At 50.5% G+C, this 21,838-nt stretch overlaps 1 protein-coding gene across 3 annotated transcripts in view; it reads left to right on the plus strand.

Annotated features, from left to right (window-relative positions):
• ABHD2 (abhydrolase domain containing 2, acylglycerol lipase) overlaps positions 1 to 10,925 on the plus strand; it is a 40,721-nt gene extending 29,796 nt beyond the window's left edge. For all 3 annotated transcript variants that reach the window (XM_078617230.1, XM_078617231.1, XM_078617232.1), the window contains 3 exons: positions 122 to 191; positions 887 to 971; positions 3,485 to 10,925. In XM_078617230.1, coding sequence (XP_078473356.1) covers positions 122 to 191; positions 887 to 971; positions 3,485 to 3,657 — 328 coding nt within the window. In that variant the 3' untranslated portion in view covers positions 3,658 to 10,925. The remainder of the gene's footprint in view (positions 1 to 121; positions 192 to 886; positions 972 to 3,484) is intronic.
• The last annotated feature ends 10,913 nt before the right edge of the window (positions 10,926 to 21,838 follow it).

A 21,838-nucleotide genomic window follows, 5' to 3' on the forward strand; every position in this document is an offset into this window, starting at 1 on the left:
GAGGCTTGAGTTGGCCTCGAGAGAGAGAGAGAGACGGTTGATGTTGTAGCTGTCGCGCGCGAGGTGATGGTGTGTGCGACCGAGACGCAACGCCTCTGCTTCATGGTGTCTCCCCGTGCAGGAAATTCCACGGTTACAGCACCCTGCAGGACTACTACGAGAAAGAGAGCTGCGCTCCCTTCCTGCAGAACGTACGTCGCTCGTTCCTCAGCCGCAGCGCCGACACAGCGGCACGTTACGTCGGTGACGATGCTGCTGGCTGCTGCTGTGTTGACAGTGGTGCACAAACAACAACTCAACACACACGTCGATAACAACACTGCAGCCTTAAAAGGAAAAATGTGTAATAGGCGACGTTTCGGGCACAATGGCCCTTCATCATGTGACGTGAAGGGCCATTGCTCGTAACGTCGCCTGTCACATGAAGAAGGGTTATCTACTCTTCTGTTTCACGGGATTTTTTTTCCTACGTGTGACAACTTAAAACAAAGCCTGGGCCATTGCGTTGTGAACGTTATAGACTGCGTTAGAAGTTGCGCTTCTATTGGAAGACCAATCCGCAGCCTTACGTTGATTGGACGTACACACGTTGAAATTCTTTCGCACTGTGCGTAGCCAGCTGCGCTAATCGGAGGTGTGGGGGAAGGACAACAAGCTTAACACAAAAAGCCAGTTCTAAACAAATGAATTTTCAATCGAGACTTAAAAGTGCATAGCACTCGGTGAAGAACCTTTAAGTTTTTCAAAGCACCAAAAGCAATGCGGCATAATGGGAAACAATTATAGTGCAATGGAAAACTGTTATTGTGCGAATGCTTGTTGAGTATAAATTGGACGGTGGTCCCATGGTGGGTGTTTGTTTTGCCGTGTTGCATTCTGGCCGCAGATCAAGGTGCCCATGCTGCTCGTTAACGCCCTGGATGACCCCATCGTCCATTCCTCACTCCTCGTCATCCCTCGCACGCTGGCCGGTACGTTGCACGATGCCCAGCTCGCCCACGCTCACCCCCACACTCATCCACGCTTGCCCCCGCGCTCGTCCACGCTCGTCCACGTTCGTTGATGCCCCGTGCCGAGCCGAGCCGTGGCAAGTAAGTGTCTAGCGGCCAGTGTCTGTGCACAAGTGTGCGCGTCAGCCACGCGGAAGGGGTGGCACGGTAGTTAGTGCTCTGCTCTTGCGCCCATGGTGAGCAAAGGTCAGCGGAGAGCTAAGTCTCAACTGCTCTTGGGCGTTTGCTGGGTTGACTCATCCTTAATCGGGTACCGGTTGCAGGGTGTAAATGGTAACAACCAGGAGACAAAAGGCGGTGTGAAATTACGGATATAGTTAATGGTCGGGCGTGGTGTTGACCTCATCATCCCCCTCGCGTGCCGTGCGCCACCAATGCCAGTGGCGTTTATCTGAACCGGTCCTGGGCCTCCCCTAGGTCGACTCAGCCTCGAATTAGTACTTGATGCAATGTGTAAACATCGCCACTGGCGGAGACAAAGGCGGCCGGGCGATGTGCTTTCCCACCCACGCACTTGGTGTTCCGTTGCCGGCCTTCGTAGGTGCCCGGCTAACAGCACTTGCCCCAACAGGACTGCGAAGGCTATACGGGGGATCTTTGTTTTGTGTCGGTGGATGCTCGGTCGCCCTTCGGGTTCGTCATCGTCGCCATGCCAGCCTTTCGTTAGTGGCGCTGAAATGCAACACCCGCTGTTTAAAAAATAAAATAGAAGAGCGGACGTTTGCGGGCACGTTGCGCGTGCGCGTGTCTTTGTGCCGATGTCATCACCCCCAACTTCCTCCTCCGTGGACTCTATCAATCTCCGTTAGAAGCCTGTCTGACCCACCCCAACGTCTGGTGGATAGTGGATACGCCAATACCTTAGTTCAATCCTCTATGCCAAAATGATAAAATAATGATAGGTTGGCACATTTTGATATTTGCGCAATTCTGATAGCAGCACGAGGCCATCGCGACGAAAGGCGCCGTGTTATCATTGACGAGCGTAGTTTTCCAGTCAGGGGCCATGTTCCCTCTGTGGTTTTACCCAGGTGCTGGGAAATTTGTGAGTCGTATATATTTTCACGTCCGCCGTGACGCAGGCGGCACCTGTACGTTTGTGCTCGAACCGCGAAGCCCTGCAACGAGCGTCAAACGCCGAGTTGGGGCGGGGAACCTTCACCTTGGCAATAGAGCCGAAATAGGATCCTTGGCCACCTCTGGCGGGCGACCGCACGCGTTATTTGAACTTCTATCACATTTGTACCGTGTTGCGTCGTCTGCTTGCCCGGGAGTCGGTGGAATCGCAACAGGTGACTCGAGCGTGCCAAAATTAGAAACGGTTGTTGGTTGCCAGGTGGAGAATGTCCCCCCCACCATGGTAACCAATTTAGTGTCCCAAAGAGACGAGAGCCCCGTTTTGTGGTATCATCGAGTTGTGTTCATGCGGTCTTGTGTTGCCTCTGACAGGCCCAGACCAGAGTGTTTACGCCATGGTATTTCGGGGGACTGCGTCGGACAAGCAGGCATGTTCGGTTTTCCGTGACGTCTGAAAAACGTTTCCAAGAGTGGTCGCCGGGCCGGAGTGTTGCCCTCGAAGGTTCAGTGCGTGCGTGTGCGTGCGTGCGTACGTGTGCGTGCGTGTGTGCTCGTGGTGTGTGCTCACGTGTCCGCGCGTTACCCCATACACGTGCCCAGGCTCAGCTCAGCATCCGATCGTATCCGTCGTAAAATAAAAAAAAGTTGCTTCGAGTGACGCCGGTCAAACACTGCGGCAAGGTTGACCGTTGGCGATAATTTTCGGTTGATAAAAAGGCGTTGACAAATGCCCGCCGTCAATGTTTAATGTTGCCTGCAGGATCTTGTTCTGAAATTTTTGACCGACATTTTTTTGTTTCACTCTCCCAACGAAGGCTTGAAAGCATTTCTGGATTGGATCAGTCCGTTCATCCGTTCGCTTGTCTCTCTCTCCATCTATCCTTCCGTAACTTGGAGAGGGGGTGGGGGGCGCACGTATCCCATTGAAACAAACCTAGTTAACGAAAACGGTTTCCCAATGCGACACTAAGCAGTACAAAAAGGACAATTTGCAATTAACACAGAGCGCTTGTTATCCCAACGGTTATCGGCCTCCTTATTGCGAGTTAATTACTGCCGAGGACAAACGCGCGCTGGGAAGCAACGCACAATCCACCTCAGCCGTTATCGTCGTGGCAGCCGGTAAGGCTTCACCGAGCCACGCAGCTCTGCTACGAGGACGGCCTCGTAGCAGTTGCACGACGCCACGCGGTGATGGCGCGCGTGCGCGTCCATGGCGACCCTTCCGCACGTAACCAGGGTTTACCGTGACGTAACCAAGCGGAGCCTTCGCTCGCTCACCGGTGACGGTGGTGGCTACACGTGATTTTTTTGTTATTATAATTTTTCAAAAATCCTAACATTTGCATTTGTTCGTTCCGCGGTCCTTTGCTCGCCCCCTTCCCGCCACCCCGCAGAGAAAAAGGAGAACGTGATGTTCGCCCTGACGTTGCACGGCGGCCACCTGGGATACTTCGAGGGGGCGGTGCTGCTGCCGGAGCCACTCACGTGGATGGACAAGCTGATCGTGGAGTACGCCAACGCGGTCGCCCAATGGAGCAAGGCACCCTGCGCCGCTAGCGACAAATAGACTTTGCCCGCCCCCCAAACCCCCCCCCCCCCCCACATTCCCCCCCACCACCAAACCCCCAACTCCCGTGGAGAGCGAGCGACGGTGTGCGGGTCCTCGCGGTCAACCCAAACCTGACACGTCTCGCTCGTTCTCCCGCCGAGATGACGATGCAAACGAAAGGAGCCACCACTTTTTTGTTATTTGTTTTTGTTGTTTGGCGGTGAGGGAAGCCGAGTGGGCCCACGCTTTCACAGACGAAGGGAGAGGGGAACATCTTTGGAATGTGGATTGCGTCCCGTGGCTCACATCGATTTAGTCTTCACCATGAAAATTATGTAATTCTCTTTTTTTTTACAATATTTCAACGTGGCTTTTTTTTTTACAATTCGTTTATAGAATCGTTTTCCAGACGAAGTTGCTATTTAAGCCTGACTCGGCGTGCGTAACACTCGCCACGGGAACCGAATGTCGTGGCAAGGAGTAATATTTTTTTGTTTCGAGGATTTTTATACTTGCCTAAACCTTGTTTTTGTATTTTTTTATGATTAACATTAATAGCAGCTGTGTCTTTATCGTCGATGTCGCTTGTGTGTGGAAGTTAAACGAGCATAATTTTCGAGGGGACGTTGCACAGTTTGCGTTTTGATGTCACCAACAGGAAGGGAAGTCCCGTGCACGCGACGTTCATAAGTTTTTGTTGTCTGTGGCCAACGTATTTGTAAAAAATGTCGTAATTTAAAGCAATTAATGCATACTTATGTCGAAGCATTTGCACTCGTAGCGTGATGGGAGAAGGTGGGGAGTCGGCAGGAGGGGTGGGCGATTGCTTTCCGTCGAGTGCGGAACGTGAATCTTGAAACGCTGCTGAGGAGCTAATCATTGGATCCTCGTCATTAGAGGCTACTTCGTTTGTTCAGCCGAGAGACTTCCGCTCGATGTCACAACGCGTCCTTGCGATAGCGCCAAACGATTCCCACGCGGCTGGAAGGGTGCCGCGGTGGCGAGATGTTAACTCACTCGCATGGTATGCAGGAGGTCGTGGGTTCTATCCTGCCCCTGGCGCCTGTATTATTTGGAGTTTGCGTGTCTCTCTCCCTATGGTCACGTGAATTCTCCCGCGGGTTCTACGTTTTTTTCTCTCTCCACATTTAGAATCAAGATGCGTTCAGAGTATTTGGCTGCTAAAAATGTTCACGTGATACACCACTTGGTTGAGCTATCATTTGTGGCCAGGTCGCTTCTGAAAGAAAGCTCTGAAGCTCAGTGGGGCCTTACCTGGTAAAATAAAACAAATCGTTTTTTGTTTAAAGAGACCGGAACGTGGGACACGATGCTGAGTGTGGCGCACTTCAACCTGCCCATACTGGACATCGGTGAAAAAGAGATTCGTAGCTCACTGGATTTCTCCAGTCTAAATAAAGATTTAGATTCTGATTCTGGAAACAAACATCAGAGACATCCAAGCGAAGGTGGCGTTTTAACTTTCACGGCCGTCGCTTCGGGGCGCACGAGACGTCACACTGTTTGTGCCGGCACAAAGATTGTAACGCGGTGATGAAGGTTTTCTGAAAAACGCACGCTTCCTAAACAAAAAATTTCCCCCCAAAAAAATAGTTAAAAATCGTGTATGTGTATAAATAATATCGTGTGTGTGTGCGTGTATGTGTGTATGTGTGTGTGTGCTGCCTGTCTAAGCGGAGATTTAACTCGCCACGCTGTTTTTGAGAAAGTGGTCACGGTCGTGAGTGTTGGGGATGGGGGAGCGGTGACCTCGTTCACCGATCTAATTGACTCGAACAATGAAAACACATTGGACAATCAATGAAGCGCTTGGATAATTGTGGACACGAGGCATTGAAAGTTAAAGGCTTGTCCTGTGACTTTTTCTAAACAGGTATGTTTTTCGCAGCAAATCCGAGTGTGGTCTCTTCCGGATCCGGCCCCGTGGTTCAGCAATGTCTTCTGAAGCATTTGCCATGTGCTACTGCGGGCGGGCGGTGGTGGTGGTGGTGACGGCGACACGCCTCTGATCCAGCGCTGTGGAGGCGAGAGAGTTGGTGGATCACTCAAAGATGTTGTGAAATTTACATGCCTGCGTGTGTCGAGGTGCCTGTACCCTGGCTTGCCAGGAGAAAAGTGGATACAGCAAAGTGTGGACTAATCTCCCGTTTGTTCCACCTGGATGGGATTGAGTGTTGTGCCCCCCCCCCCTCCTGTCCCCCCTTGTTCGTACACGTGGGTTCTCTCCCCGTGCTTCGGTTTTCTCGCACGTTAATGAGCGGCCGCGGTGGTGAGATGTTAACTACCTCGCCTGGTATGCAGGAAGTTGTGGGTTCGATCCTGACCCTGAAGCCTGTATATTTGGAGTTTTCATGTTCTCCCCGTGGTCGCGTGAATTTTCCTCCGGGTCATTCCGGTTTTTCCCTCCACGTTTAAAATCAACATGCGTTCAGAGTATTTTGATGCTATACATTTCCACATGATAAGCCACTTCGTTCAGCTCTCATTTGTGGCCAGGTCAAACATCGCAGTCTAGGACCACAGAGATTGGGCAATTATTGGGGCCCGTTCTGCCTTTCTTCCTTCCTGGCTCATCTGTGGTTTCCCACGACCTCGATCGCCGAACAATGTTCAGCACCGTTGCAAATTTGTAACGTTAGATGAGTACAACATTGTCGTTGACTTTGCTGCGGTCGTATCCAGGAGTTGAGGCGAGGGGAAGTCCCCCCAATCTGTTGTCTCTAGCCTTGTATGACCGCCCCAAACCCGGACGGGTCGCACCCTGGGCCAGAGGTCACAACCGGGTACCCGATACCCGTACCCTACCCGATACCCGGCTACCCGTACCCAGCTGGGTACGGGTAGCCGTTTGCGACCCTGGTGCGGCCGGGTACGGGTAGGCCGTGAGTCACTGGTGAGTAACCGTTTGTCACTCATTTCGGGTAGGGTACGGGTAGGGAACGGGTACCCATTTGCGACCCTGGTGCGGCCGGGTACGGGTAAGGAATCAAAACCCGTTTGCGACCTCTGCCCTGGGCCGTGATTGTATCACTTGACGGTCGTTGGCTCTTTGCTTTCTCCACGAGGCTTTGATGCCGTTACCCATGTCGGATGTAATTACGGAGAGCAGTGGCCAGCTACCCAGGCATGCATAACAGTGAATACTAAAGCCATTTTTAACAACTGCAGCAGTGACAACGAAGCGAAATTGAAAACAAACGAGTAAGCGTTCAGTAGCTTACGCTCATTTTGAAGTGCCGTCTACTTCGGCTTTGCGTGACGTTTTGCATCATGTTGCCGCTTGATTTGTACTTTTTGTGCGTTTTTTTTCCCTTTATTCGTGAGCACCGTTACATTTCTTGCGGCGTTTTGATTCTCTGCGGCTTGGAACGCGTGGCGTGCTACGGTTAATTCCGCGTGGTGCCGTGAGCTGGGGGTTGCCACCTCCTTAGGTACAAAAAAACGGAATATATCGTGGGAATAAGAGTATCTCATGATGCCTGAAGTGGGGGGGGGGGGATAGCTACACTTAAATGCATCATCTTGAGTGGTGCATTAATATTATTATTGCGCAACTTGACAACAACCAGGACGGTTAATGTCCCTGGAAGAAGGCCTCGCAGATTTATCGAGGGCGGCTCTTTCAGAGTGGGGACGATCCCGGGAAATCCGGGGAAGGGGGGGGGTGGTGGCAACCCTAGCCCGCTATTGCCCCAACAGGACTGCGAAGGCTATACGGGGGATCTTTGTTTGTGTCGGTGGATGCTCGGTTGCTTCGCTGTAGAGAAGAGCATTTGTTCCCCCGATCGCCATCCCGGCACGACATCTTCGCCCAGCGCCAGCGCACCAAACGCCGCAGGGGTTTCCTTAAAACGAACCGAAAAAATCCGATAGGAAATAATTTTTTTCTTTAAAATGCTGGTGGTGCACGAGCACAATTGATAACAGCAGGGGGCGAACGCGTTCGTCAGGAACGCTGCCATAGAGAGAAACGAAGAGAATCGGCGACGTTTCGGGCAACAATCCCCTTTCTTCACGAGGATAAGGAATTATTGGGCGCGCAAATGCCCCAGCATCTCAAAACACCTTGCATCACATGGCATTTCTCGATCATTCCAGTGCCCAGGTGTAGTTTTTAATATTTTACTCAAGCCTGCTATCTATGAAGCTGGTCAGAGATAGAGGTTTGTCTTTAAAGGCGGGGGGGGGGGGCAGCATTGTTGACGAATGCGTTGTGCGATTGGACGCCACACGCACCCACCGCACAGGTTGTCGATGGTGACGATGCAAAAAGGTTTTCCCCATCGGTGTTTAAACGCAGGTGTGAATTCCCAAATCTCACTCGAGATTGTCTGCGTTGCACCTGTGGACCCCCCCCCCCCCTCCCGCATGAAAGTTGGCCGCATTGGCAGAGGCGGTGCCTGACCCGAGTCTTATTTTGTTTTCACCGAGATGAGAACTCAGGATTGGGGTGGGGGGGGGGTCCTCATTTGCGAGAGGTACGTGTGTACGTATGTTGAACTTCTTTCGCACCGTACTTAGCCAACCCTGCTAATCGGAGGTGCGGGGGTGAAGGACATCAAACTGACACACAAAGAGGGACTGACCCCTGGGTGACCAAATTAAGTACACCAGTGAAGGAAATGGAATGAGCGCAGAGCCTACAAAAGTTAGTTTTTAGCCTGCAAACCAGAGCTTCAATATGGTTAAAGGGATGCATAGATTCAGTTATTGTGACCTGTGGAATCATTTGGGATGCTGTCCTTCCCCCCCCCCCCCCGCTTAAGCGGTCATTGATAATTAAGGATTGCGTTGAGCTTCCCAGATGACAGATCATCGAGGATTTAAGTCGTCACATTCTATGAATTTTTGTGATTTTTGCACTGATGTCATTTTTTTGTTCTTTGCCTAGTTACATTTTGACTCGCCGCGCGCCTCCGTTAAGTCGGCGAAAACGCGTGTCTATGTTTTTACGTCTTTCCATTGTTAACCTCTTTACTTTTCACCTCTCAAATATTTCCGTTCTATCGTTCCAGCTTACGGGCTCTTCCCGCGAAACGTTTTGTACGATTATTGTCGAGTTCGTCCGAAATTCGCCGCTTGACGCGTTCGACGCCGTTCTCGCGAGCGGCCCGGTCCAATTCCCCCTTCGTTGTGCGTGCACGTGATCGTTTTTGTTCCGTTCCTCGTTTTTTCACGATTGCAATTCACGGCCCTTCCTCTCCAGCACGCGCGCGGCTCGCAGCCGCTGGGCTTTGCTCCTGAGCGGCAGTGGGGGGGGGCATCTTCCTGTGCCCTCCCCGCGAGCTCTTGTCGCTTGGCTCACCCGGGAGGGCACTGAAACCGTTGCCCTCCAGCGCTTCCGTGGCCGTCGTTAAGGTCTGGCCGCGATAAAAAGAAAAAATGTAAAATATAAAAAAAGAAAAGAGGTGAAACATGTGAGCGAGGTGACCGGGTGGCCGGCTGGCTCGGAGGAGGTCAGAGCGTTGAGTTGACCTGGGTTGGATTCCAGGTACAGCTGCCTGCGATTTAGACCGAGTGCTCAGAGTGTAATCGAGTTGATGGTCTAAGCCCGGTCACCAATGACCACACACACAAAAAAATCCCACTGACTGTTTACTTAATTCTGGCCAAATTTCGTACTGAGAGTTAAAAACATCCGAATTTGACTGTCATGTGAATAGCACTGCTAGGCCGTAGCAGAGTGGGTGGGAAAATGCTGTCCCCTATTGTGTGGAGCAAAGGTAGCTTCGAAAGGGATCTCTGTTGTGGCTCCATGACATCCACTTCTGTGGGCTGTTATCTTTACACGGAAAGGGTTTTGCGGCAGTGCGAGAAATCGGATATAAAAAAATATATATATATTTTGTATCATGACATGGCAAAAACAAATATGGCCTTGTTTAAAGTTGACATTACACGGAAAAAAAATCGACTCTCCCAATTAATGAGACGGGGCAAAACACTGCAGTAGCTAAGGATTAAGGCTTTCTCGTGATTCCATTTAACGATCGATGTTTTTTTTTTCATTCGCCACGGTGACGAATCAAGCGCCTCCAGTGGCTGAAGGGTTGAGAGGGTTAGCCAACTGCAACTTGCACAAATCGGCCGATGGATTTATCATGCCAGACCTGGGAGTCGAATCTCGTTTCAATGCCGAAAGAAAACGGTGAACGGAAATTATTTTGTTTGTTTGTTGCAATTACACACCGCGGTTTGCGAATCGCACAAATTACAATGGGAACCGACCCCCAGGTCCGTCTCGCACGCAGAATTCGACTCTTATGTATCGCAAGCCAGCGAATTGATTTTAATCGCCGAATCGACGGCATCCACCGTTTTAAACCTCCTGAACGTTGGTGATTTCCACGTTAAAAAAAAATGTGTACGGCGAGTCCTCGTTCAAAGTGCTGGTAGCAGATGCCTTGCTGAAAAGTGGCACGTAAAAAGGGAAAAAAACACGAAAACAATTTCCCCCCCAAAAAATGATGCAACGGTCAATTTTGGCGAGATAACAATGTTAGCACACAACGCAGTGAGACTGCGGGACAAATAGCTGATGGTACGCCGCCGCGTTACTGTATCATTCCGCGTACCGTATCACCGTACCGCTCAGCCGCGGAGCTCAAAAAAGTAGTTCGTCGTCGACCGCTCAGAAACCGTGTTGTAACGACGCGTTATAACGGGGCGCGTTCCGCATTATAACGGGAGGGGGGGGAGGCGCGTTCAGCGTTATGCGAAAAGTCTTCCCGAATGAAAGCAACAGCGTTGCAGCAAAAACGCTGTGTGAGCACCACGCGTTAAGCGAGGACACGCCATACAATCTTTGGGGTTTTTCGCGTAAGCAGTTGCTCGGCTCCCAAATCGGTGTTTGGGAGCCGAGGCTGTCGCAGCCACGCGCACTCCCAGGTGCGGTCTCGCAGTCGTACTTTCGCGCGTGGGAAGAAAAAAAATTCCCAAAATGCGTGCCTAACACGGAAGCTGCACTTGGGCTGTAAAGTTGGTGCGAATGTGGGGGTGGTCGAATGGAAGTGGCACTGGTGGCACGGTGGTGGTGGCACGGTGGTGGCACGGTAGTGGAACACCACCGGCACGGCTCCTTCACTTAGTGGGCGTGAGAACGTTGCCAGCGATGTTGGGGCGTGAGCGTTCGGGGCACGCGGAGCGCGTGTTCGCATTTGTCCGAGCAACGATGCACTTTGCCTCCCTGAAGCGAGGCTTGATAATTTTAAGAAGCTTAGAGAGAGAGAATACAAAGACAATTTAATAAAAATCATCCTTTACAATCTGTGACTGGCCCTCAAGTTTGTACGGCGCGCAGTTTGTTGTTGGTCGCAAATATCGTTTTAGTTAGTTGTTTTACATTCGTTCTGTTCCCCCCCCCCCCCTCGTTGTTTCTTAAATGTGTATTTGATCAAGTTCTGCTCTGCACTACCTTGGAGTAGGTGAAGAGATGGCACTACCGCAGGAGATTCTTGAATCCATCTGTGCGGAGCGTTGGATGTTCTCCAGGTCCGGAGCTGGCCCAAACATCCTGAGAGCCCAGCTAATGCGGCTCTCCTGGGCACAATTATTTGTATTCATCTTCTTGGTTCTTTCGGTAAGTCACGTAGAATTGAAATAATAAAACATAATAACTCTGTCTCCTCGACAGACCTGTTCTACACCTGAGGACGGCTGCTTGCGTTGTGGCCGAAACGTCGTGAGAATTATTTTATTATGTTTTATTTTTTATTATTTCAATTCTACGTGACTTTAAAGAACCAAGAAGATTAATCCCTGCAGTCACGAAAGCTTTAAATCGAAATAATTTGTATTATTACACGCTTTTTATTAACTCTGTTGATGTATTCTCAAATCTTGTAATTCAATTTTAACTCTCTTCCCAATGTGGTGTAGACTGCAAACTTGGTATACTTATGTCATACTGATGACAATACTATATTTTATCATAAAAAAATATGTATTTTTAAACATTTTTTATATGTTATGTTTCGGCTTGGGTCTAATTGTCCATATGTCAACTGACGTTGGCTGTAATTGTCCACGGTCCCGTACGTTATGGCAAGCATCGGGGCCACTTCTTGGAGTCGTGGAGTTTTGCCATTACTAGTACATTTCATGAAAGCGCGTTTTAAAAAAAAGTTTGTTTAAATATTACCTATTACGCTTAGTTTTGTTGTCCTTCCGCCGCACCTCCGATTGGCTACGTACGGTGCGAAAGAAGTTCAACCTACGCACACGAACGATTGGTGGCAGTAATCGGGTTTGGCCAGCAGACGTCGCCAGAAGGGATGGACCATGGCCGGAGGTCGACGAGAGAGACGACGACGAGTGGGCAGCTCGATGGGAAAACAAAGATCCCCCGTATAGCCTTAACAGACTGTTGGGGGCAAGTGCTGTTAGCGAGCGGCACCTATAAAGGCCGGAACAGAGTACGAGTGGGGGCGGGTGGCCAGCACCGCGCCCGTCCGCCGAGTTGGTGATGTTTTACACACCGCACCAGGTACTCACTTTTGAGGCTGAGTCGACCGAGGGGTACGCCAAACACCGGTTCACATAATCGTCACCGGTGTTGACCGTGAGCGAGAATCGAACCTGTGTCGTCGGGGTTCGTAGCGTAGCGCACTAACTCCTGCGCCACGGTCGCTTCTGTGGCCGTCTGGAAGGTTCTTTATTCCGATATTAGGAAGCCACTGGAGCTATGCCGGGTGAGGCCCTTCCTCACCCGGCAGTGGGCGCGGAATTGGTGACCGCGTGGAGGGAAGATGGGGGTGGTGGGGGGAAACGCGGAGATAAATTTGCTGAACGGTCGTGGTGGTCGCCGTTGGGTTCCGTGGTTTTCCCGACAGGAGCCCGGGCAGATGCACGCGGACACGCGCAGGGACACGTGAACGCACGTGGACGCACGCGGACACGAAGGAGTCAAAGTTGGGGAGGGGGGGGCGACAGCGGCACGCAATGTTTAAAGCTTCGTTTATTGCCATGAAACGCCACAGTGTGCACAGCCATGTACACGAACATCTGCAATTCACTGTGTAACCCCCCCCCCGCCCCAAAAAAACAACACCCGGACCGATCCTATCACAGCGCAGCGTTGTCAACAACATCATCATCTCTGGTTTAAAACAAACGTTATATCCCTGTCTCCCCCCCGCCCCCCAATAGTTTTATATTTACGTCTCGTGTGTGTGTGTTGGTGGGGGTGCGTTTTTTTTGTTCATTTTTATAAAATGATTTTTCATTATGATAGATTTTTTTTGTTTTTCATTTTTTTATAACACCCACTCGTTTTTTTTTTGCAAATAGACGGAGGCAGCAAGAGCCAGCTCGTGCCTCTGGCCTCTTCTGCGGTGACATAGAGCCCCCCCCGCACTGAGCCCCCCCCCCGAGCCCCCCCCCCCCCTGGGCTCCCACAACCCCCTATCCCATGCGCAAGCGCCCGCGCAAACCCCCCCCCCCCCCCCAAAAAAAAACAACAACAACAACAACCACGCGCGACATCGCGAGAAGAAAAGAAAAACCACAACACAAGTCGTCGTAACAAACGCTCCGAGCTGGTTTCTCTCTCTCCGTTTGTTTTCGTTGGTTCTGCGAGCTTCTTCTCCATGCGCTCTCTTCCCCCCCCCCTTCCAGCACGTGGAGCGAAACGTCGGGACAAATCGTGGCCGATCGACACCCGCTGAGATCCTGACGGACGGAAGGCGTCGGTAGGGCGATTTGCTGCGCGACCGTGTGTCCAAATCTACGCGCGTTTGCCCGAACAGCGGTTAACAACCGGGGCCTTAATTTCTCACTCAAAATCTATATTTTCGTTACTTTAGTTTTCCGGGTAGCTGGTGAGAGACTGAACTAAAGAGGAGAGTTGGTACGCGATGGATATTTAGTCGCAACCATGGCGACGGGTACACTCTGTGTGGTGTGGGTGCAAAAGTGTTCTCTGGGAGGCATGTAGATTTGAAGACATTTGGCATGTGACAATTGTCCCACAACCATTGACGACAGGAACGATGGATGTGGTTTGCAGGGTGCATGAATATGTTTCGGTTCGCCGATGCAGGCAGACCCAGCTGAGATCAACTCTTCTTGTGTGTGTGTGGGTTTAGGGCTGTTTGCGATCACCTATTTTATCAATTTGGTAGCGGCTCGCCCCAGCGTTAGCGGCAACGGGCCAAGAAGTTCGGGCCGGAGTTGTTGGTTGGTGGGTGGAGGGGCCCACCAGCACCCAAGATAACTCTCCTCCCTAGCGGGGTGCATCGTCACCGTTACGGTGGCCCTCCACACAAGTGGCTCAGCTGGTCTCCACCTCCCGAGAGGAAGGAGACGGCTCCGCCAGGTGTACCGATTGGGGCAGCTACATTCGTTTATAACAAACAAAACATTCGGGGGACGACAGCACGGTTGGCTGCGTGCGGTGGCGAGAAAGAAACTCAACGGACGTACATTTAGCGAATGGCGCCGGCGGCTGCTGCTGTCACGTGTCTGTGTTGGCATCTATGTGGTCGGATGGGCACCAGCGCAAGGTTTACCTCCGTGAGAAATTTAGCAAAGTGGCGAAAAATAAATGTTGCGGTTATGTTTTGTTGTTGTTGCCCGAGTTCCACGTGCGTCCGAGCCGACCGTCGTTCGCTTTCGCAGAATGCATTTAAACCGGCGCGTGACCGCCCTTCGCTCCCCAATGTGCTCGTGCAGGATTGAAGTGCCACAGGGCGATTGTTAATTTAAAAGATATCCCACGCCGCTTTCAGTGAGCGCAGCGAGAGTGAACGACGCTACCGGCGAACGCCGCGCGTCACCCCCCCCCCCCCCGCACATACGTCCACGTGTCGTGTTCCACCAGCGCTGTGTAGCGGTCGCCCAACGTTGTACAACAGAACAACAGTTAAGGATGCGCTTCTGCGGCCGGCCGTCTGGAACGCTCTTCCTTCCAATATTAGGAAGCTACCGGAGCTATGCACTTTTAAATCATCTAGATTGAAAACTAATTTCTTTAGAGCTGCTTTTTGTGTTTAGTTTGCTGTCCTTCCCCCGCGCCTCGCATTCGCACCGTTGGCTACGTACGGTGCAAAAGAAGTTCAACGTACAGTACAAAGTACAGATCGCTTAAACAAGAGACCGCTCGGAAAGGACAGCCGCGTGAATTCGTCCGCGAGAGTGACCGGAGGTCAGGCGAGGCCTTCGACGGAGTTGCCGGGTCTGTTCCAGATGACCGATCGCGTCGTGCCCGTTCTCAGAAGTTCGGCAGGGACATCGAATCTGGATTAAGTGCTCCAATGGGCGACCACCAACCCGGGCGTAAGAGAGGTGTCGTCGGCTGCTGCTGCTGCTCCTACGGTTCAGCAGAAGTCACCGTCACCGGATTGACAGCGCAGCAACGTCGCTTTGTTGCGCCGTACTGCTGCCATGCTCTCGACGTCTCTACGCCTCCCCCCCCAGCATCGTTCGCCAAAACCCGGCACTGACCAGAGCGCACGGTCAAAATAAAGCCCCGTGACCGGCACGGCGTGGGCAGGAAGGGCCTCCCCCCCCCCCCTCATCATCCAGCAGTGGACGTGACTCTCGGGAGAGGGCTGCAGCGTGTTCTATGTACAGGCATCCGCGACTCGCGCAGCCCCCTCTCTGGCCTCCTGCTCGTTTAGCCCGTTCACTACGACCTCGAGCCCGCCCATAATCACGAGGTGGGTGACTGAACCTGGCCACCACCTCCACCACCCCCCCCACCCCTCACCGCGGAGGCCAAAAAAAGTTACCAGCCTTTTATAAGTTTGTCCACGTGCGCACGCACACACACATACATAAACACAGCTTGTGGACAGTCCAGTGCTTTTGCAAGTTGAAAACGTCTATTTCATGAAAAGAAGATTTTCGTTTTTTTTGCCTGTAATTTCAATGGGTAATTTTGAGGCATGACTATTAGCCGTATCTCATTAATGAGACATTTTCAGCTTTGGCACAAAATTTGGGGGTTTAAATTATTTTACGCGTGTAAAAAAAAAAAGGGGGGGGGGGGGAGGAGTGGATAAAGGCGTAGCCCTGCAAGTGCTTGTTTCCACCACTGCTGGTGAAAGGAGCATCCTTATCAAGGGAGCTCTATGACAGCTCCCTCCCCACTGACCTACACTTCCAGACTGGCCAAGATATCTGACAAGTGGGGGGTATCCACACTTGACCCCACCACACGTGCCCTGGGGCTCTCATAGACGAACTTGCAGTGAATCTACTTAATAAAGTAGTGGGCGGGGGGCAAGGGGGGGGTATTTAAGAAACTCTGCCCCCATTATTTAAACTGCTGCGCCAGGAGATGGAATCGAACCGGCGACATCTGGATTGCAAGTCCTGTGTGCTAACCATTACACCACGATAGCATCCCACGTGTATATATAGATTTGAAACTGATTTAAATGAAAAAGAGGCATTGTTCTTACTCCAAACACTGGAATGTCCAAAGCGAACCCTAAAGGAACACAACATTAAGTTATATATTTTTTTTCAAGCTATAAATATTAAACCTCAAAGCATTAAAAAATAATGTGTGCAGCACGCACGCTGGCGTGCGGATGTGCTTTCACTGTTTTGCTTAGTGTGGCTTACAAAGGCCCCCCCTCCCCACCCGCCAGAAAAAAAAATGATATCTACCCCCCTCCAATTTAAAATCTCAACCAATTTCACACGCATGAAATTAAAAAAATAAATAACGTAAAATAATAAAAAATACTCTAATGATAAAAAAGTACACACCATTCCAAAAGAGAAAAAAAAAACATCACATGCCACAAACCAAAACTTTTTTTTTTTACGGGAGCCATTATCAATCGGTAAGGGCTGAAATGTTACTTGCGATAAGTTGCGTTGAGCTCGAAGTGTTAAACGCGTACAATTATAAATAATATTCATCTTTTATTTTATTTACGTAAGGACCTCAGCGAGTCTCAAGCAGTCGTTTTCAAGAGGGCCCCTCTGCTACATTGGGATGTCAGTCCAATTCCATTGACGGGCAAAACTTTTTGCATGTGGGAGCAAACGCCAGTAGAGTCTGCAGAAAATGCACACAGACACACAAGAAGGGGGGATAACAACTCAAAACCTACGCTTCGCGTTCGCGATACAACTATGTACAAGAGGCGGTTTTAAACTACAGAACCTGCCCTTGAGTCAAGTCACATTCCCTCGAATATCCACAACTTCACTTACGGGACACCGTTTGCCAATAACAGTCCTTGAAATCATTCACTTTGTCCACCTACGTCGTTTCGTTGTTTACCGGGCCAGCGTATCAAACGTTAAAATGACGAGTGCCGCCGCAATGCCACATTTCCGTTTGGTGGTTTCCGATGACTGGACCGCTCACGCGGCCAACGCGAGATTTTTGTCCCACTGCCGCTGTCGCTTGCCACGGTCCCGAGCCATTGCCCAAAAGCTTCTATCGCCCTTTTGACAACTTTCTCACGACTTTTAACTTGTCGAAATTCGGACTCGGTAACTCCGAAAGCCAAGCACGCTACGCTCGTCGCCCCCGCCGATCCTCAAAAAACCAACGCAGATACATCGTCCACGTTTGCGTCGCACATTTTCCGTTAACTCTCTCCAACCACAATCCCATCAACAGCCACCGCTACCGCCACCGCCCCACGATCGTGGGGCGCTACATTCACACGACTCCCCTCCGCGAACCTTTGACAACGCTTCAGCGCCCCCTCAACTCCATCCGTCGCCTCCTCGACAGCCCACAGTTCACATTTCTCGCACAAACCTACACGTCAACATTCTCATCGTCGTCATCATCATGACGTCGTCTCTTATCCCCGTGCTCGGTTATGAAATAATAGTTTCGGCGTAATTTCTGGCCTCGTCTTTCATGGAACTGTTTTGTTAATTGGTGGTTGCAAGATCAGATTTTTAAAATAATTATTATTATTGTTGTTCTAACTCGAGGATAATTTTGTCTCCGTACACAACGGAAACGGAGTGAAAACATTGAAAATCATGGGTGTAACGATGCATCGACCCGTTCATTAACATCGGCTATTATCGGTTATTAAGCTCACCGGTGCACGCATGGAATCGCGCGCGGGATATTTTTGAAGTCCTTCAATTTGTGTGTGCGCGCTGTGGGTTCAGGTCACCCCTGGAGCCACTCGAGACGCGAAACCAATCGCCGCAGTTTGGGGGAGAAAAAAATACATATTCAGTTCTGGAATCGAATCGCGACCACGAAACGGCGTCAATTCCTCGCATCACTGCAAGAGTGGGCTGGGTTTAGCTGGTGAATTGCCAACCGCTGACGGAAAATACTTTTCAAATGACATCGGAATTACAAAAGGGAGGTGCAACCAATGAGAATAGTGGGTGGATATTTTGTGTTATCGTTTTTTAAAAAGTTTACCGAGTCAGATTATTGGGATTGTTGTTGTTGTTGTTTCTGTGTGTTGACAAGCAAAGTGCACACCTTACGTCAAAGCCACACTCCCGTGTCCATGTTTCCAAATGCTCGAAAGTTTATTTAGAGTTGTTAAATATAATGATGATAATAATACAACTCGACCCTGTTTGTAAATCCGTACATTTACCGAACAAAAAAAAAATGTATCACTGCTATTAGTAATTTAGAATTGTTTGAAACATTGATGATGCCAGGAGCCTTGGGTGGCTCAGAGGACGCTGCTGAGGTCCTGGGTTAGAATTCGGGTTTCAGGTCGTTCAAACTGAGTTCTTAAGTGAAGCGAGTTAATGGCCTCTGCCCTGTCACCAAACAATAGCAACTGCACACCAGAGACCCATCACGTTAACTTTGGTTACACACTGAATTTGGCTAAATTCCAGCTCGAACAATTATAAATATTAGTTTGACTGCCATGTGACAAAAGCCGATCTCGGAGCAAGAGTGCGTGTGTGTGTGTGGGGGGTGAAAAAGTCAGAAGAGCAAAGATAAGAGCCAAACGACCACGAAAGCTGCCCTGTGGGCCCTGACAGGTCATTTGTCAATACTTCACAACGCTGGTTAATGCGGGTTGGTCAAGCCCCGTGAGCAGAGAGCGTGGGAGCATAGGTGTCGGAGTACAATTCTAGATTTGAAGCTTTCGTGACTGCAAGGATTCATATTCTTAGGTTTTTTCGGTAAAGTCACGTAGGTAAAAAATTTAAATTAATAAAAGTAAAATAAAAATCACGACGTTTCGGAGGCAACACAAGCTTCCGTCTTCAGGTGGAACCATCACAGCACGATAGCTGTATCAAGTGAGAGAAATTCCAAGAAAACAGTCCTTGTAAAGCGATGGGTATTACCTTGTTATCTCGGCATCTCTTTAGGAAGGCCAGCTCGTGTTGCCTCCGAAACGTCGTGATTTTTATTTTATTTTTATTTTACTTTTATTAATTTAAATTTTTTACCTACGTGACTTTACCGAAAAAACCTAAGAATATGAGTCGGAGTACAACTTTACGGATTTACCTGCCACTGCGTAGCCCTGCGGCATCCTCTACGGCAGCCGCTCTACGTGCGGTGGCGCTCGCCCGTCCAGGGCGCTTGCCCAGGCTGAGCTTCTGAGACCACACGGCAGAGGTCGCAACCGGGTACCCGATACCCGTACCCTACCCGATACCCAGCTACCCGTACCCAGCCGGGTACGGGTAGCCGTTTGCGACCCTGGTGCGGCCGGGTACGGGTACGGGTAGGCCGTGAGTCACTGGTGAGTTACCGTTTGTCACTCATTTCGGGTAGGGTACGGGTAGGGAACGGCTACCTGTACCCGGCCGGGTACGGGTACCCATTTGCGACTCTGATGCGGCCGGGTACGGGTATGGGTAAGGAATCAAAACCCGTTTGCGACCTCTGCCACACGGGCTCTCAGGAACCCCGTTGCTCCGTCCACGTGCACGCCGGCGATTCGGTTTCTAACAACGAGTTGCTGAAACGAACGTGGTTTTCATCGTCGGCAGGGTGGAGGGGAGGGGGGGGGGCGCGCTGTCATTGAGCCGTCATTCCGCGCCGCGTGGCACGCATTGGGGCGTCTTTGTTTGTGATGATGGGAGACACCTGGGAAGGTGAGGTTGGCTGATTTAATTAACCTAACGATGTAAAGTGTTAATGAACCGAAAACAAAAAAAAATTAACGGGGAAAAATACTGTGGGGCTTTTTGCTTTGTAAGTCGCGTTTTTTTTTACTGTTAACAAACGTACAGGTCTTCGCTCCTTGGGATAATGATGGCGGATGGATGAGACTGGTGACAGAATGGCAGCCAAAGGATGGAATGCACCCACTGGGCAGGATTCTAATGAGAGCTACCACGAAAGAAAGAACGATCCCTGGGGGGGAAAAACCCGGGATGGATGGCGAGGCCTAGGTAAGACTTATAAGGCTGGGTAGGGACTTCCCACAATGCAATGCAACAAACCACAGCTACTAATCAAGTGCCCCTCCCCCCCCGTTTCTCACCCCAGGTGAGATGGGTGTCTTATTCTACACGATACATTTTCAACGATTATTCACATCCCCACCGTGCTCCCCCGCGCTGTTACAAAGTGGCATTCCTTCTTTTTGAGAGTGCCAGACAAAGTGTTTCTGTGTTCGAGTTCCATACAAAGTTGTGACGATGTGCGAAAGTATTTTGTATTTTTTTTGTTACTTACATATGGCTTGTTATTGCGTCGGTTCGCAAGTTAACAGTGAATGCTAAAACACAAATTTTGAATGTGTGTTTTTTTCCTTCCATTCACACTGCGAGATGCGACGTTTGCTCGCGTGAACTTGTGAAATGAACAAGTGCCAGATCGAGTCCGTCGAAAGATTACTCTCCTACGCAGTGCAAGCAGCCGCTGCCTTTTCCAAGAGAATATAAATATTCTAGGACAATAAATAGTAGTAGTAGTAGTTATAATATATATAGATATAAAAAGACAAGAGTCTTCCCATTCCTTCGCCGACCAAGCTCAACAAATATTTAGGGAAACCCAAAAGAAAATTCAGTGACGAAAGTCCACTCCGCTGGAAAAAAATATATTGTTTTCTCTCTAAAGCGTGAACATTTTTTTGAACGTGCGCAGATTTGAAAATAATTCTTTCTCGGCAGGGTGCCGATCGATTGTCAATGGCCGGGGCAGTTTTGCGCGGAGCGCTTGGGGTTAGAGGTCACGCTGTCAGAGGCATCTCCAAGAGACTCTTATGGCTTTTCACGTTTGACCAATCGTACATAGGGGGACGCCGTTTGTCCTCGCCCAATAAAACTCATTAAAATAACATGTACAATAAAAAAACATCTACAAATGCCAATAAGTTGTTTTGTGTGCTCTCATTTTTACAATATATATTTTTTTAAATTAGCAAACAATATCCAGGGTGTGGCAGCCTGCGTTTAAGCCTTTGGCTGTGCGTCCATGATTGTCTGCAGCGAGGTCAGGCAGGCTGGGGGTCTCCGGTGTGTTTTCAGGGAGGCGGTTGTCGCACGTTGCGCTCCCAAGCACGTGGGGCGAAACGTCGGACTCCGGGCCGAGCAGTACGCAGGCACGCCCTGAAATCACGTCGGAGAGCCGCACTTCAGCGCGACTGCGGAGGAAAACAAGAAAAAAGAAAAACGCCCACGCAGCGGCAGCCGGTCTTGGGCGGCGCGCACCGCCACCGCACTCGCTCACTTTACCCGAAATAAATTCGCTCGCCGGGCTAGCCGCGACCGACGCGACGCAGCGGTGAAAACAAAAAAGCGGCGCGCGCGAATCTTGATACGGCGCCACCACTCTAACCCCCGCCCCGTTCGTCCGCGATTGTCTCGAGATGAGCGTCGTGTCGGGGAGGGAGGGAGGCCACGACGCGCGTCGCGATGCCCACGGGCTTTGCGGAGGGCCACGGCCTCGGACCGCTCGCGTCGTCGTTTGGCCGGTTTATTGCGCCGCCGCCGCCGCCGCCATGAGAGAGGCGCCGTAGGTTGTGGAAGGGTGCAGAGACGAACGATCGATTCGCCAAATCCAAAAAAAAAACAATGCCGCTTGAAACGATCGGTTATGTAAAGCAACAAAGCCGTGACGTAATCGTAAATGTTTTCTCCAATTTGCGATATGTTGACTTGGGAGAGCTTCCCTGAGTCCCCAAGAATTTTATTTAGTTTATGAGAGTCCGCCTGCATGTAATGTTTGGCCAAATTACGTTTTTTGGCGATGAGCAAAGTTTGAGATAAAATTCTGCTGTGGTTCGTGACGGCTTCGCAGTTC

This window comes from Lampetra planeri, chromosome 53 (assembly GCF_965212315.1).
Source record: "Lampetra planeri chromosome 53, kcLamPlan1.2.h2, whole genome shotgun sequence".
In the NCBI taxonomy this organism is placed as follows: Eukaryota; Metazoa; Chordata; class Hyperoartia; order Petromyzontiformes; family Petromyzontidae; genus Lampetra; species Lampetra planeri.